General features: G+C 48.2%; 1 protein-coding gene across 2 annotated transcripts; it reads left to right on the forward strand.

Annotated features, from left to right (window-relative positions):
- Positions 1–1,865: 1,865 nt before the first annotated feature.
- nr2f6a (nuclear receptor subfamily 2, group F, member 6a) lies at positions 1,866–17,545 on the forward strand. 2 transcript variants are annotated; one of them, XM_061732651.1, is made up of 6 exons: positions 1,866–2,505; positions 3,316–4,002; positions 5,146–5,240; positions 8,607–8,935; positions 14,573–14,819; positions 16,603–17,545. In XM_061732651.1, the coding sequence occupies exons 2-6, from the start codon at positions 3,734–3,736 to the stop codon at positions 16,875–16,877; spliced, it is 1,215 nt and encodes a 404-aa protein (XP_061588635.1). In that variant the 5' UTR covers positions 1,866–2,505; positions 3,316–3,733; the 3' UTR covers positions 16,878–17,545. The 2 variants fall into 2 exon arrangements, with proteins under 2 accessions (XP_061588635.1, XP_061588634.1); XM_061732650.1 differs by having other exon boundaries at positions 1,867–2,505; positions 8,604–8,935.
- Positions 17,546–18,345: the final 800 nt, after the last annotated feature.

Here is an 18,345-nt window from a genome sequence, read left to right on the forward strand (position 1 = left end):
GTGTACATTATGGGGTCAGATGTCCTCATTTGCATATACAGTATATTTGACAACAGTTTTTTAGGTCTTGCTCAACTTCACCACAGAAACAAGTGTGTACAGATGACTGTTCCAGTCAGGTTGTACGGTGACTTGGTCCCTTTAAGATTTGGTGCAGGCCTAAGGATGTTTTTATTATTACTTGATTCTGATATGTAAACCATTAGAATAGAAAAGGGCTGTATTTTATTATTTACATGCACAGATTTCATCCATACCATCAGAGTAACAGCTTGACTGACATGTCTACAGTCTTTCTGGATTCCTTTCTTGCAGCAACAGAATTCCTAACTTTTAGTTCAAAGGTCACATCATCCCTGCCCCAGTGGGAGGACTAACGTGCGTGCACACACACGCGCACATACTGATGTAGAAAATGAGTGACAAGTGGAGAATATTTTATCGTAGGAAAAGTATATAGGAACTCATCCAACCATCTCCACTGACATGTAACATGCTCCTCAGCCACTGACACAACTGTGTTTCAATAATCGTTCATCTTCAGGTAAATGATGCTACGGATGATCCAATACTAGTCACAATTGCTTTGTATTACATTTTTGCATTTAGAAAACCATCCTTCAAATCAATCTCTGATCTGCAATACTTGTTCTTAAAAATCAGAGAGACAGTAGACTGACCTCCCCCTCAGATAATTTAGTGTTCATCAAACAAGAAACTATTGACTAACAGCCTTGTTGGAGGTCTGACCGTCTTACAATCACAGGTCTTAACGCCGCTGTTTATTTGACAAGCCTAATCTTCCTCGTCACCAGAAGTGCACTAAGCGTGCACAGAGGACTAATTAAAGCAACTTTCCTTCAAATTTACACGCACTTTCTCACATACAGCCCTCTGAAGACACATTAGCTGGACAATGAGTTGGACAATTGAGCTCTCCAGGGGGCGAGGCTGCTTTTTGATTTAGGAACGCTATAAAAGCTCCTATTGGGAGGGGGGGTGAGGCTGGGGGGGTACCTTAAAAACCTCTGCTGCTTGATAGATAAGACAACCAGTTGTACTTAGTGAATGTCTCAGAGGAATTACTCTTTTATCCTTCCAACCCCCCCGAAGACCGACCACTTTACAGGCAGATGCCTTAGTCATCTCTCACAGCGTCACGGCTGTTACTCTGGGTGAATGTGCGTCTCCTCTTCCCCTTTACCCCCATTGGGCCCTGGGGGTCCAGCCATACTGAGGTTGACCCCCCCACCAGATTAACCTCAAACACAAATCTCTGTCTTCAACAAAGTGATGAGACGACACCAAGCTGATGTACCACCGTCTCCATCCGAAGAATGGAGCGATGCTGTGGAAAAGCATTCAGAAGTAGTTTTTTTCGTGTTTTATTGATGTAAAAACAACAACAAGGAACCAACCAGAGACGTGTTGGTGTGTGCTCGCTGCAGAGCGATCTGCTACTGTGGGGTGTTTGCCGAGGCCTCAGGGTCATGCTCTGCATCTCCCAGGACACACATCCTCCACATTCTTCCCGCGTGTGTGTTCGTGCGTGCACGCTGACCCACGCAGCCCACTCTCTTTGCTCTTTGACTCTCATGACCATATAAGGCAGCCGTCGCCATGGCAACCACGGAGCTTGAATAGCAGTGTCAAATCCCTGGGAGCGCACACACACGCACACACACACACACACACACACACACACACACACACACACACACACACACACACACACACACATACACATACACACACACACACACACACACACACACACACACACACAGGCTGCCCCCTCCCCCTCTGCACACTCCCTGCTCCCCTCCCTCCCTCCATCCCTCTATTTGCTGGATCTCTCATTCTCAATCACACACAAACTCGGGGAGGAGGAAAACCCGAAAGAATGAGGGGCATCAGCTAGAGAGAGAGTGGGGGAGAAAAACAACCCCGGGTCGGGCATTTCCTCGACTCCTAATTTGATTTGTGGACTGTGAAGCTCTGGGAGAGCCAGGGGGGGGAGCAGGATAGTAGTAGAACCTCTTCCACCCCCTCCTCCTCCCGCGTGATCACCACCAGGAGAAGCAGCGCAGGCCCAGAGAAATTAATGCTTGGTGGACAGGCATTAACAAAGGGCTGAAGGGGGGGGGCATCTACTGGAGTCGCTGCAGGGCAAGACAGCCCCGCTCCTCCTCTCGTCAGTATCTGTCTCCCCCCTCGGTGCGAGAGGGAGGAAGGAGGAAGCCACGCAGAGGATCCCGTCGCTCCCCCGTGAGAGGACTGTTTTGGCCGTGATCTCCTCCCTGGGTGTGAGGGGGCACCATCAGCACCCCCTCCCCTTGGATCCCCCCCTTAGTTGCATGAGAAAAGGGGGTCGTTTTTCCACGCTGCCTAAGCTGCGGGGGTCGCTGCAGCAGCAGAGAGCGGTGTGCGCTCCCCCAGCCCCGCCGCGCAGACGCGTCTGAGCGGACACACCGACCCACGGACCCCGCACCGTCCGCTCCAGGGGTGAGTCTGCTCATTTTTTTTCCAGGGGGGCTGACTGAGTGCGATTATCAGGAAGATCGAGCTCCGTGATCGGCTGCTCGCCTGCTCCTGCTCAAATGTTTTCCAGGCATGTGCGAGGACGCACCACGCCGAGGTCCTTCACTCAAGGCTGGTTTATGGTTCCGCGTCACACCGACGCAGAGCCCTACGGCGTAAGGGTTGCGCGTCGCCGCTTATGCCGCGTTCCATTTGTCCTCGGAAGTGGGGATTTCCCAGTTCCAGTCGGAATTTTCAACTGGAACGCCCCACGAAGTGGGATTTCCCACTGGGAAAGTGGGAGAGTCTTCACCACCCCCGAGTTCACATTCCGAGATGGCTGCCCCGGTTGTAAACAGTAGAAGAGAGCTCTGTAAAAATTCGTAACACTTCATTCTAGTTTTGGTCACACTAAATCAGTCGTATACAAGTATTGTTTGGCATATATATGCTGCTATAGTGTACTTCACATTTTTCATGTGGTATATGAGAACTACAACCTTGTTTACCTACTTTGTAACTGGAACGCTGATAATTCGGCTGTGACGTCATTCCCAGTTCCGACTTCCGAGGTAAATGGAACGCAGCATTATCCTACGCCGTCGGTGTAACGCGGAACCATAAACCCCAGGCTTCAGCCATTGCTGCTGCTGCAGAGACACAGCCCGGCCGCTGCAGCGGCTCCGTGCCACGCACGCCGTGACATGGATCATCTGCAACTGTTTGCTGCGCTGCTGCTGCTGTGTTTTCAGGAAAAGTGTGTCTGACTCTGACTCGATCTCTTTCTTGTTAAAGGACGCTGTCGTGTGACGAGGCTCTTGCACTCTCCTGCTCGGCTCGGGTCAAACGGACGTTGGAGTTAGGACCTACAGACGCGTGAAGGGCCCGGGGCCCCCGGGGGCCACTGCTTCCAGGTCACAGTGGAGAGGGAGGAGACTGGACCGAGCCTCATTGTTGCTACTATTTCCCCTCCAGCCTCTCTTCCTCTTCCTGGCATCAACTTATTCAATACAAACCCCCTCCCTCCCCTTGTTATTTGGTATAAAGTTGATCATTAAATGAGAGCGCGCACAAGCGCAACTGAGTGAATCTGTCCAGGTGGAGGGGAATTACCCCCCTCCTCCACTCCACTTCCCTGTGGATTTAAGGCTCTTATGCCAGACATCCCGGCTGTCTGCACCCTGTTCTCCTGCAGTGGCTCCGTTACCGAGCGATGGCCATGGTGAGTGGGGGCTGGGGAGATCCCAATGGGGGCACTAACGGGCTGGGCGACAAGAACTACCTGCGGGGCGAGGAGGAGGACGGCTCCCCCCAGGCCGGCGGCAGCGACATGGAGGCCGGCGACGACGACAAGGCGTGCGTGGTGGACTGCGTGGTGTGCGGGGACAAGTCCAGCGGCAAGCACTACGGCGTGTTCACCTGCGAGGGCTGCAAGAGCTTCTTCAAGAGGAGCGTGCGGAGGAACCTGAGCTACACGTGCAGGTGAGTGACGCTGCAGCCAGATCTGTTTGTTGTTCTCATGCATGCTGTTTGTTGTTCTCATGCATGCTCCGAGAGAGACGCACGGCCGTCCGGCCAGTTTATATAATAGAGGAAATGAGTCACAATGCACCCCTGCGTGTGGTCTCGCTTTCATAAGGTAGTATGTTGCACGCATATGTGTTTAAAGCGTGATTTTAACTTTTTAAACACAGAATTGTATAAATGGAAAGAAAACAAAAGCGATATGATGCTATAGACTCCCCGTTTCCATAGTTACAACCTCCAGGTTTTTGGGTGCTACTAATGATGATGTTCAGCATCCGTCAGCCCAAAGTAAAGCTGGACACACACAGGGGACTATTGGACATGTTTATTATCATCTTCTTACGAGTTAATATGAAGAATAACATCACCTACTGAATGAAAAAGTGGACAATAGACGACAAATATTGTTACAATATATGTATGTGTGTGTGTGTGTGTGTGTGTGTGTGTGTATGTATGTATGTATATATATATATATATATATATATATATATATATATATATATATATATATGTATATGTGTGTGTGTGTATGTGTATATATATATATATATATATATATATATATATATATATATATATGTATGTATGTATGTATGTATGTATGTATGTATGTGTGTGTGTGTATGTGTATATATATATATATATATATATATATATATATATATATATATATATATGTATATGTGTGTGTGTGTATGTGTATATATATATATATATATATATATATATATATATATATATATATATATATATATATGTATGTATGTATGTATGTATGTATGTATGTATGTGTGTGTGTGTATGTGTTATTATCAATTGGAACAATTAGGATGGGAACTCTTAAAATGGGTTTTATGTTTTCAGTTGTACATGATTTCTTTACTCTTGAAATTGTAATAACAATGTGTGAACAAGGTTCCAGCCTGAAAAAGAAGAGTAAAACATAAACACATGTCACTGTCAGTAGTTTAGTTGGTTTTTATTATTATTATTATTATTATTATTATTATTATTATTATTATGGTCAACTTTTAAAAGAAAGTTAGCTCTTTTGTAACTGTTCTAATGACAATGTTTCCTTGTGTAAATCCCCAGGTCAAACAGAGAGTGTCAGATCGACCAGCATCACAGGAACCAGTGCCAGTACTGTCGCCTGAAGAAGTGTTTCCGTGTTGGTATGAGAAAAGAAGGTATCTATCCATTAATTTCTCCATCGTCCATTCTAATTCAATCCATTCTCAGGAAACGACGAGAACCTCAGTGAGACACGTGACCATAGACGTATAAAACTGGAAATACAGCAGCTGAATGAATCAGGGATAATGGGGAGTAAGCCTCGGAGAGTATTCCTACTACTTTCATCAGCTAAATCAATTACGGTATAGTCGTAATTTGCTTTTCTTGCCATCTTGCCTGCGCAGCTTGGTAGTGCAGAGAAAATACCACACTTGCCCGTCTCTGCCCTATCATGGCTGAAGTGAGTCATGCGTGTCAGCTCAGTGCCACGCTCTAAGTGGCTTAATCTAGTGGTGGCGTAAGACTGGCAGAGGGGGATACGCTGCTCTGCCTGCGCTCACTTGGCTGTTTAAAACAGACATTTGAGTTGTTTTATTTTTACCTCATAATCACAGATCATGAGTAATGAGACACTTTAGTAGCTCCCGGTAGAGAGGTTCCCCTTGCTCGTCCACTTCCACAGGGAGATCAGAGGTCAGCGCTGCTGATTAGCATTCCCTCTCTTGCTCAAGGACGCTTACTCAGGGCACGGGCTGCCAGGATGAATTCATAATCCAAAATGAATGAGTCTGTTTCAGCAATCCTCCCTTTTCTCCAGAATGAACGCTTCAAAGATTTAGGCTGTTACTCGGGTATCGTTTCAGCAGGTTCGGTGGTTGTCCTGGGGTTTAATCCCGAGAACCTCCGGTCTCAAAGCGTCCTGGACAAGACACTGGACCCCACGTTTCCCCTGATATGCTCATTACGGCCTTTTTTTTTTTAATACTCATACATTTTTAACATTTTTATTTGACCTTTAACCACAAAAGAAACTCAAATGTTTTTAACTCTATTTTCCAAGCGTATCCTCCCCCTGAAAGGCAGCAGCTTCGACCAAGAAAAATGACACACACTCAGTACATCCTCTTTCACGTCAGAGGTAGTACTAATGCGGACATAATCAAAAATCATCTAGTCCTCATTAGGTCTTAAAATGAGCTAAAAATAATATCAGCTGAACAGAACGTGACATAAACGCGTAATTATTCATCAGATTGAAACTAATTGTAAATACAGAAGCAGTGTGTGGAAAAAACAAAGTGTATCCCGTGATTCAGTCGTTTGTAGAACCGCTGCTTTTAGCAGGAATAACATGAATTTATCACTTTCTGTATGACATCACCAGTCTCTCCCAGTACTTCATTAATCCCCAAAGGGAGGGGAATGGATAAACTGGTGGCTTTAGGATTGATGCTAGAATATTTAGCTGTTAATTAACTGCGAGGTGTTCAGGTCCTGTGATAGAATATGAGGTGTTTGTGTTTCCTGTACATGATACGTTTGGTTTTAGTGAAACTCGTGCAGTGGGTTTTATGGCCAAACATCCCAATGTGGTGTTATGTCTTTAAAGGACATTGATCTGCAAACGTTATGGTGTGTTCACGTGCACTGAATGGCGTGCTGTTCAGCTCCTTTTCTTCAGGCTTCCCCTCCAGATGAACTGGGACGTTGTCATGTCTTTCTAACTGCTGTGGTGAACGTCTAACATTTAACATGCTAATTGAACGCTATAGGGTTTGAGATCTTTCAAAGAACGTTTCTGAACAGTCTTTAGTTGGGGTGAGCTTGCTAGGATGGTATTCTGGGAAGATTGAGAACCGTCGTTAATGTGTTTCACTTGTGTGTACTGTATTTTGCGGACCATTAGGTGCACCGCATTATATCAATGAACGGGTCTATTTTCATACATGAGGCACACCGGGTTATAATGTGCATGATAGAACACATATATAAAGCCAAACAACACAGTCTGGTAAGTCGAACTTTATTCAACTCATTAACAATAATTGAGAATATCATTCAGTTGTAACTAAAACAGAAAAATACACTCACATTTTAAATCATTCTTCTACAATCCACAAATAAAAAGTGGCGGAGGTAAGCGTCGTACTACGTCCTGTTCTCTGATTGGTTGCCAGCGATAGCAGATGCCTGAAGTTAGTGTGAGGTTGGAACAACGTTGTAGTCCAACATTTGGTTATAATTAGTTATAAATAGTTAGTTATGAAATAGATTTGCAAATTGGGTTTACTCTAAAAACCTAATGTTGGCTTGACGTCTATTTACAGTAAGGTAACATGGATTAGATGTTGGATGATGGTTGCTTGCCAGCACTACATAATTAAATATATAACGTTGTCTGACATTACAAGCCATATTCAACCCAGGACAGACTTTAATGTGTTAGCTGGGAACGGTCCAACAATCAGTCAATCAAGCGGAGCAGCTTCGTCGCTACCAAAGTCACACTAAATCATTTTGACAGATGTTGGAGCGCAGTGTACCACTTCAAACTGGTTCAAGGTCATTAAGCACAACAAAATTCATACATAAGGCGCACTGGTGATTTTTGAGGAACAAAGATTTTAAGTGGAAGAGTGGAAAATACGGTAACCTTTCTCACTATTAGACTCTTCCCTGAGATCATTGCTGATGTCTTTTCCCCCTGGCATTGTGTTTACTCATACCTAAATGCTTCAGACCAGCAAACTTTTGTAAAAAAAAAAAGCTGTCGTGTTCGCTGATCTGTTTTTGTGGATGTTTTATTAGCATTACCTGTCTACTCTATCAATTCCTGCGTAAGTTAAGCTGCTTTTCTTTTCCTCACATTGTTAAAGAAAAACAATCCAACGAAATGAAAGTGCTGCTGCATTAAAACAGCAGTAAGGAGGCACGTGGTGTTTCACATGATACTTCTGCATTTGGCCTGAGGCTGCACATGATTTATTTTAACTTTAAAGTGTTTCCTTGTACATGAAAGTGTACAATTAAAGAGGGCTGCACTTTTATTTCTCACATTACTGTAACCAAGATTTCACCAAGTTAGTGAAACCTGCACCCCAAAATACAACATGCAAGATTAACTTCATAGAATAGAATATGCCAATTTTTGTTTATGTGTAAGGAAATAAAAAAAAGTTTACAGTAAGTACCTTAAAGTGTGTTAGTGAGCGAACACCGTGGAACTCTACAAAGACGAGGTTAAAAGGTGTTGGGAATACAAGTAAATTATTTTTATGTCCGTAGAAAAATGTTTTAATCCAAATCTCTTGTCGAAGAATCAGTCTGAGTTGGATTATAACTCTTTTGAAATCTTAAATAATAGTTTACTAATCGTGTCAAGTCTTGATCATGAACTCAAGTTATAACTTTTTGTCCTTTGGTTTTTTTTCCTCCAAATCCCCTGCTTCACACCCTTCTCCTTCACCTCTCTTCTCGTCTGCTCTCTCCTTCACCTCTCTCCTCTCTCCTCTCCTCTGTCCCCAACCAAACTACAGCAGTTCAACGCGGTCGCATCCCCCCCCAGCCGAGCCTCAGTCCCTCCATCACTCCCATCGGCGGGGCCGGCGGCCTCGGCGTCGGGGAGTTCTACAACAACAACAACGGCGCCAGCGGAGGAGGTCAGCCGGTGTCGGAGCTCATCTCCCAGCTGCTGCGGGCCGAGCCGTACCCCAGCAGCCGCTACGGCCACCAGTACAACCAGCAGGCCGGCCCCGACAACGCCATGGGCATCGATAACATCTGCGAACTGGCGGCGCGGCTGCTCTTCAGCACGGTGGAGTGGGCCAGGAACATCCCCTACTTCCCCGAGCTGCCCGTGTCCGACCAGGTCAGTAGGTTCAGCTGTGAGATACGGTTCCTTCTTAGGGCTGGAATTACCAACTATTTTAATAGTCGACTAGTCACAGACTATTGAAACCATTAGTCGACTAATCGGATAATTAGTACTTTTTTTTAAATTTAGTATGAGGTTGCTTTAATTATGTGGCAAAGGATAATAAACACAAGAAAGATGGCACTAGAGCCCTGATATAGCAGGGCTGTTTTCTACATCCTGCTATAGCGGGTTCTTTTCTTCATCCTGCTCCCGCCTGCATCCGCAAAACTCTGAGAATTCATGCCGCACGGCGCACGATAATAGAGATGCATTGATTTAGTGTCTTCTCCCGTCCCGCAAGAGAAATGTCCAGACAAATCTATCTGATTTAATGTTAACATGATCATTGTGGAGTTTGATGGATAATTGACAGTTCATAGGTCACCTGACTGAATGTTAAGATGTAAATCCATCATTGTCGTCATCACACAAGCTTTTTCTCCTTTCACGCAGCGTCAATTATGTGATTGAGGTTTTAGCAACGAGAGTAGCTGTGAGTGACTCAAATAATACTAATAAATAATATGAAATAAACAAAGTTATCGAAAGAAACAAATTAATTTAACAAATGAAAATAGGCTTAATATCTTACCAAGGCGAGTCCGTTTTGTTCAACACTCCGACGTGCTTTCTCTTCAAATGCATTACCAACGTGCTCTCGTGAAAAGCAAGGTCGGCTTTGCAAACCTTTGCACGTCACCTTTATATTCGCCGTATCGAGGCTAAAATAATCCCAAACCTTTGAAGTTTTATTACCCACAGCTGCTGAGACGCTATTGTGCATGCGCGAGTCTCGGCAGAGATTGTATTGAAGTGAGACGCCTCACTCCAAAAAAACACGTCTGGCGACAATTGTCGACAATGGAATTCTTTGTCGTCAATTTTGATTATGGATTTTTGTCGACGAATAGTTGCAGCCCTACTGTCACTTCAGAAACTGTAAAAGACATTTGTCACGTGAAGCGATGGACTCGACCACATGAGCGTCCGCGCTGCAGAATGCTGATCTTGGGAGGTGCAGGCAGCAGGGGAAGGAGGCAGCCAGGAGGGAGTACAGGAACAGGTTTTTAAGAACGAGGGCTGCGGTTTGCACCATGCGTTGCATGGGGCTCATCTCTATACATATTTTAACAAAAGCTGTGTTGCGTTCAGAGGAAAGGTGGCTTTTTTCTACTCCTTCAGTTACCTTAAGCGTAAGAGACACACCAACCCCATAATCGGCAGTTGGGCGAGGTCGGGAGAGGTCGGTCCCGTGCAGTCGTCCGTCGGCAGCTGTGTTCATTTTGGCCGATTCGACGTGTAGAATCGTCCGCTTGCCATCGGCCTCTATGACCAAACTGATTGGTGGAGAGCTAGCCTTTCACTAGAATCAGAGTTCACCGGAAATGACGATGGTAAACACTAGATAAACAGCGACGGCACTGATACTTAACTACACTCTATCATGTTCAGAACCCTAGACTAGAGCGATCCGTCATTTCCAGTTGTTCTTCCTTCTTTTTCTTTTTGGGCGACATCACAGATTACCCCTGCCTGCAGAGTATTCTTTTTTGACCGCCTCGGGGAGACGAGAGCTGACTTTCAGTCCGACTGCTTCTCTGGTCTGTCCGGGCCCTTAAACAGATAAAGGAGTCGTCTAAAGCAAACAGAAGGATGCTGATTCAGCAGTACTCACTTTAGACTTAATGAATGCTGTTTTCACTACCAAGAATGTGAATGATAAGAACGCGCTGCGATGAGGAGCCTTAGGCTCGTCTGTGGTGTTTGTCAAAGTGTGACCTCCATCCACTTGAACTGAAATGACACTTGTCTTTTTATAGATACTTTCCTGCAGAAAACAGCTGTCACAGCACTCTAGATAATGAAAGGGGAATTATGTTTGAGAAATTACTACTCAGTTACACCAGTTAATTACTTTGTTAATACATTGTAATACGGTCCATCTGAGGTTTAGAAATGACAAAATGATATAATCTAGAGCAGAGGTGGGGGTCCTGGTCCTTGTATTGATCCATGATATAAAATTGATGTGTGAATCTTTTTGTGATGAGTAGTTTTCCTTGAACCGCCACCTTACTGTGGTGGGTTTGTGTGCCCGAGTGATCCTAGGAGCTATGTTGTCGGGGGCACTTTCGCCCCTGGTAGGGACTCCCATGGCAAACAGGTCCTGGGTGACGGGCCAGACTAAGAGCGGTTCACAAGCCTATCATGATGACAAGTAAATCGAGGACCGTTACGTCGCCCGGATCGGCGTCACCGGGGCCCCGCCCTGGAGCCAGGCCTGGGGTTGGGGCTCGTAGGCGAGCGCCTGGTGGCCGGGTCTTTGCCCGTGGGACCCGGCCGGGCTCAGCCCGAAACGGCGACGCGGGTCCACCTTCCAGTAGGCCCACCACCCGCAGGAAGGACCATGGCAGGCCGGTGCATTGTGGGCTGGGTAGCAGTCGTGGCGGGGTGCCTCGACGACCCAATCCCTGGACATCAACCCTCACAGTGGGGACATGGAATGTCACCTCGCTGGGGGGGAAGGAGCCGGAGCTTGTGCGTGAGGTTGTGAGATACCGGCTAGAGATAGTCGGGCTCACCTCCACACATAGCTTGGGCTCTGGAACCCAGCTCCTTGAAGGGGGCTGGACCCTCCACTACTCTGGAGTTGCCCAGGGTGAGAGGCGGCGGGCTGGTGTGGGCTTGGTTATAGCCCCCCAGCTCAGCCGCCATGTGTTGGAGTTCACCCCGGTGAACGAGAGGGTCGCTTCCCTGCGCCTTCGGGTCGGGGATAGGTCTCTCACTGTTGTTTGTGCCTACGGGCCGAACAGCAGTGGGGAGTACCCGGCCTTCTTGGAGTCCCTGGGAGGAGTACTTGATAGTGCTCCAACTGGGGACTCCATTGTTCTACTGGGGGACTTCAACGCTCACGTGGGCAATGACAGTGATACCTGGAGAGGCGTGATTGGGAGGAACGGCCTCCCCGATCTGAACCCGAGTGGTGTTTTGTTGTTGGACTTCTGTGCGAGTCGCAGTTTGTCCATCACGAACACCATGTTCAGGCATAAGGGTGTCCATCAGTGCACGTGGCACCAGGACACCCTAGGCCGGAGGTCAATGATCGACTTTGTTGTCGTTTCATCTGACCTTCGGCCGCATGTCTTGGACACTCGGGTGAAGAGAGGGGCTGAGCTGTCAACTGATCACCACCTGGTGGTGAGTTGGATGCGCTGGCGGAGGAGGAGGTTGGACAGACCGGGCAGACCCAAACGGATTGTGAGGGTCTGTTGGGAACGTCTGGCTGAGCCCTCTGTCAGGGACATCTTCAACTCCCACCTCCGGTAGAGCTTCTCCCGGATCCCGGGGGAGGCGGGGGACATAGAGTCCGAGTGGACCATGTTCTCTGCCTCCATTGTCAACGCGGCGGCTCGAAGCTGTGGACGCAAGGTCTCCGGTGCCTGTCGTGGCGGCAATCCTAGAACCCGGTGGTGGACACCGGAAGTACAGGATGCCGTCAGACTGAAGAAGGAGTCCTACCGGGCTATGTTGGCCGGTGGGACTCCTGACGCAGTAGATAGGTACCGGCAGGCCAAGCGGGCCGCGGCTCGGGCAGTCTTGGAGGCAAAAACTTGGGTCTGGGAGGAGTTCGGGGAGGCCATGGAGGAGGACTTTCGGTCGGCCTCGAGGAAATTCTGGAGGACCGTTCGGCGCCTCAGAAGGGGGAAGCAGTACTCTGCCGGCACCATTTATGGTGCTGGTGGGGAGCTATTGACCTCGACTGGGGACATTGTGGGACGGTGGAAGGAATACTTTGAGGATCTCCTTAACCCGACTGACATGCCTTCCACTGAGGAAGCAGAGGGTTGGGGCTCGGAGGCGTGCTCATCCATCACCCAAGCCGAGGTCACCGAGGTGGTTCGTAAGCTCCTCGGTGGCCGGGCACCGGGGGTGGATGAGATTCGCCCTGAGTACCTCAAGTCTCTGGATGTCGTAGGGCTGTCTTGGCTGACACGCCTCTGCGACATTGCATGGAGGAAGGGGACAGTACCGCTGGGGTGGCAAACCGGGGTGGTGGTCCCTCTGTTTAAAAAGGGGGACCGGAGAGTGTGTTCCAACTACAGGGGGATCACACTTCTCAGCCTCCCGGGGAAAGTCTACGCCAGGGTACTGGAGAGGAGATTACGGCCGATAGTCGAACCTCGGATTCAGGAGGAACAATGCGGTTTTCGTCCCGGTCGTGGAACACTGGACCAGCTCTATACCCTCCGCAGGGTGCTCGAGGGTTCATGGGAATTTGCCCAACCAGTCTACATGTGTTTTGTGGATCTGGAGAAGGCATTTGACCGTGTCCCTCGTGCCATTCTGTGGGGGGTGCTGAGTGAGTATGGAGTCCGGGGCCCTCTACTAAGGGCTGTCCGGTCTCTGTATGATCGAAGCAGGAGTCTGGTTCGCATTGCCGGCAGTAAGTCAGACTTGTTCCCGGTGCATGTTGGACTCCGGCAGGGCTGCCCTTTGTCACCGGTCCTGTTCATAATTTTTATGGACAGGATTTCTAGGCGCAGCCAGGGGCCGGAGGGGATCCGGTTTGGGAACCTCAGGATTTCATCTCTGCTTTTTGCAGATGATGTTGTCCTGTTGGCTTCATCAGACCGGGACCTCCAGCATGTGCTGGGGCGGTTTGCGGCCGAGTGCGACGCGGCAGGGATGAGAATCAGCACCTCCAAGACCGAGGCCATGGTTCTCGACCGGAAAAGGGTGGCATGCCTTCTCCGGGTGGGTGGAGAAGTCCTGCCTCAGGTGGAGGAGTTTAAGTATCTCGGGATCTTGTTCACGAGTGAGGGAACAATGGAGCGTGAGATTGACAGGCGGATCGGTGCAGCGTCCGCAGTAATGCGGTCGATGTACTGGACCGTCGTGGTAAAGAGGGAGCTGAGTCGAAAGGCGAAGCTCTCGATTTACCGGTCAATCTACGCCCCTACCCTCACCTATGGTCATGAACTTTGGGTAGTGACCGAAAGGACAAGATCGCGGATACAAGCGGCCGAGATGAGTTTCCTCCACAGGGTGGCTGGACGCTCCCTTAGAGATAGGGTGAGGAGTTCGGTCACCCGGGAGGAGCTCGGAGTCGAGCCGCTACTCCTCCACATTGAGAGGAGTCAGCTGAGGTGGCTTGGGCATCTGTACCGGATGCCTCCTGGACGCCTCCCTAGGGAGGTGTTCCAGGCATGTCCCACCGGGAGGAGACCCCGGGGAAGACCCAGGACACGCTGGAGAGACTATGTCTCTCGGCTGGCCTGGGAACGCCTCGGACTCCCCCCGGAAGAGCTGGAGGAAGTGTCTGGGGTGAGGGAAGTCTGGGCATCCCTGCTGAGGCTGCTGCCCCCGCGACCCGGTAACGGATAAAGCGGGAGAAGATGAGTGAGTGAGTAGTTTTAGTTTGACCTGAAGACAGACTCTTAAATAATGCTTATTCTAAGTGGATGTTGGAATAGCGGCTCATCAGAACTCCTCCCTGATCCTGCAGACTTGAGTGCTGGGACTGCTGCCTCATGCAGGTCCAACTCTAATAATAAGTGGTTTAAACATCTAAATATCCCCGTATCCCAGGTGGCGCTGCTGAGGCTCAGCTGGAGCGAGCTCTTCATCCTGAACGCAGCGCAGTCCGCTCTGCCGCTCCACATGGCGCCCTTGTTGGCCGCGGCGGGGTTCCACTCGTCCCCCATGTCCGCCGAGCGCGTGGTGTCCTTCATGGACCAGGTGAGGATGTTCCAGGACCAGGTGGACAAGCTGACGAGGCTGCAGGTGGACTCTGCCGAGTACAGCTGCCTCAAGGCCATCGCCTTGTTCTCACCGGGTCAGTATTCTAAGTTTCAAGCTTTATTTGTGTTGTGTTCCCTGAGCGGAAGTGTTTTTAAAGGTGACCTATTATGGCATTTGTATGTATATTTTAATCAGGCCTTGAATGTCTTAAAAACAAGCTTTTGATTGTTTTTAGCTCAAAACGGGGAGGCTTTGATGATGAGGCTCTTTGCTGATTGGCTGCCTGACGCGAATGACGCGATACACCGCTACGAAAAAGTGGTGGAAGCTCCGGCCGGTGGAGTTGAGGCTGATTTATGGTTCCGCGTTACACCAACACAGAGCCTACGGCGTAGGGTACGCGGCGACGCAGCTCTGCGTCAATTTAACGCGGAACCATAATTCAGGCTTTATGCGAGCGTCAGCGACAAAATCAATTCCATTGCTTTATTTTCTATTGGACTGTCCTAACTGGATGCAGCGCCACGCCGTTTTGAGCTGAACATTTGTCGGACGCCCTGCTTCTATTTTCTTCCTGTCGCTTGCGTTGAAAGCGCTGTAGGAAACAGTCATGGATGAGGAACGGCTGATCCAGTTAGTTCAAATGAGAAATTATCTCTATGTGAGAGAAAACGTGTTTTTCATTATAGGTCCCCTTTAAAGCTCAATATCTATGTTGCGGAGGCTGACAGATGTCGTCTTTTAATAGTGGGGATCATTCCTCATATTAACCGTATAAAAACGTGACAGTCCCTTGTAAATATCCCAACATGTGATTAGTGGAAAAAGTCCCTTCAGGCATTATTTTATAGTACTTTTCACAGACTGAGGACGGCCAGAGATGGTCATAGATAAGAAGTGAGCTCAAAAGGTCTTTAAGCAAGTTAACAACAGTAAAATGCCTTGCTAATACGGTATAATGCTGAAAACAACTGACCGTTTAATTCATGATCTTCTAATTTCTTCCTGAGAGTGCAGAGATGGCCAATGTGCCGTATAATTAGTGATTACGGCTCTGGATTTCATCATATTGGTGGATTCCTTTTTAACCCTTGTGCTGTCTTTGGGTCAAGGGAGGGTGAAGGGAGAAAGGAAGGGAGAAAAGATGGAAGGAAGGAAAGAAGGAAGTAAGGAAGAAAGGAGAAAAGAAGGAAGGAAGTAGGAAAGGGAGTAAGGAAGGGAGAAAAGATGGAAGGAAGGAAGAAAGGAGAAAGGAAGGAAGGAAGTAGAAAAGGGAGTAAGGAAGGGAGAAAAGATGGAAGGAAGGAAAGAAGGAAGTAAGAAAGAAAGTAGAAAAGGGAGTAAGGAATGGAGAAAAGATGGAAGGGAGAAAGGAAGGAAGTAGGAAAGGGAGTAAGGAAGGGAGGAAAGAAGGGAGAAAAGATGGAAGGAAGGGAGAAAGGAAGGAAAGTAAGAAAATAAGGAAAGAAGGAAGGAAAAGCAAAGAAGGTAATAAAAGAACAAATGACGAAAGGGAGGTAGGAAGAAAAAGGAGTAAAGGAGGGTAAAAAAGGAGGAAAGGAAGAAGGAAGGAGAGAGCATGGCAGGAGGAAAGAAGGATAGAAGAATTGGGTCATTTTGACCCAAAGACAGCACAAGGGTTAAGAAATAGCTTCTTGTTAGTGCCTCCTTTTTATAATACAATTTTCTAAACAGTCTCCTAGAGGGAATTATAAAGGTAATAATAAGTTAAGAATTTATCCTGGAGCAGGATAAATTCCCCCGGGGGGCTTTTACAATGTTATCTGCTGCAGGTGTTTAGTGTCCGCTCATCACGACTCTTTATGTAACCTGCCCACACTGTGAAGTAACCGCTCCTCTCCCTCCCTCGCTCCCAGACGCCTGCGGTCTGGCCGACCCGGTGCACGTGGAGTCCCTGCAGGAGAAGGCCCAGGTGGCCCTGACGGAGTACGAGAGGATGCAGTACCCGAGTCAGCCGCAGCGCTTCGGCCGGCTGCTGCTCCGCCTGCCGGCCCTGCGCGCCGTCCCCGCCAGCCTCATCTCCCAGCTCTTCTTCATGCGCCTGGTAGGAAAGACCCCCATCGAGACGCTGATCCGTGACATGCAGCTCTCCGGAAGCTCCATCAGCTGGCCGTATGTTCCAGGACAGTAGCTCCGGGGACGCGTGAGGTCTCCATCTGGGGTTAGGAATGGTAGGGATCCACAGGAACCCAACCTGACTCATCGCTATCCATCTGTGTGGTTTTTAGACTTTATTACCAGCAGTCGTCAAAAACGTCCGGTTACCGTAACTGCTCAGTTCCCACCGTACGAACCGAACCCTCGGCCTCCAGAGAAGAGCGAGGTCCGTGCCAGGCGGGAGCGCCGCCGTTGCCAGCCCCAGTCGTACTGGTGCCAGGTGTCAGGACAGAAACCAGCTTGTCACGCTGGGCTTCGATATGGCCAATCATGTCACCCCCCACATGTCACAATGAACTCAAGACTGCAGTCTCAAGCGGAGAGGACAGCAGCTCGCTGCGACAGCTCCAGCGAAAGGACGACACTCCCTTCTGACTCAATTCCTTCCACACTGTGCTCGTTTTTTTCCACGGATCATCTTTGTGTTTCAGTTAACTCTTTCTTTTTTTTAAACCGCGTAACAGATCATGTGATTACGCATAACGACGGATTTAAGCGACCGGGCTGAAGAATCAAAGCTTTGTGCGTGATTGTTGGCGGGAGCCTCCCGAGGAACCGGGGGGAAGTGAAACCAGGGAGAGTTCACCAAAGGCTCACACGTCACCTCCAGAGGCTGATTTAAATAAAAAAAAAAACAGAAAATAGTACTCAAATCAGAGAAGATGAGGTGAACTGAGATCTGACCATCGTGCGAACGGTGCATTTTACTCATCACAGGGCTCACCGTTGTTGTCGTTAAATACTAAAAAGAAACTCCATGAGAAAGAACAAATACCTCACTAGACATCAGAATGCTTCAGACTGATATTTCCTAAACTCAGACCTCTGTAAGATTTGTTCACCGGAGACAGCCTTCGTTTTGACAGCAGCCTTTTTGGGGTCGTCTGTGGATGATGAGTCTGTTTGAGCATCACGCGCATTTGTTTTGAACCTTTTCCGAATATGATTTCGGTTACTTTTCATTTTGTTTTTTAAAGGTGTGACATCCAAATGTAACTTGGGTTCAATTATGAGAAACACATCAAGCAGATGAACAGTTTTTTTAACCAAAATTTACAAGTTAAATACAAGTTTCCGTCAGTTAATACCGAGGAAACGAGATGTATCGAAACGTTGTGTGTGTGTGTGCGTGTGTGTGTGTGTGTGCGCGCGCGCGCGCGCGGGTGTGTGTATATACAGTATATATATGCTAACTTTTTGCATGTTCAAACGTTGTTCTAGATCTAAATCGAGACTGTTTCCCTTATTTACATCATGTATTTCCAGGTTCATTTAAACATTAAAGTATTGCTTTCATTGGTAGCTTCTAAGGTTTTCTTTCCTTTCTCCCGCTGCACATATTTCCGTGAGAATACCTCTGCCAGCCGTCCGGGCATCGGGAGGGACGGCTCGTGCGCCTCGACAGATATTTCCAAATTGCTCCTGCTCCGGAGAGCGGCCCT

Source organism: Cololabis saira, chromosome 10 (genome assembly GCF_033807715.1).
Source record: "Cololabis saira isolate AMF1-May2022 chromosome 10, fColSai1.1, whole genome shotgun sequence".
Lineage (NCBI taxonomy): Eukaryota > Metazoa > Chordata > Actinopteri > Beloniformes > Belonidae > Cololabis > Cololabis saira.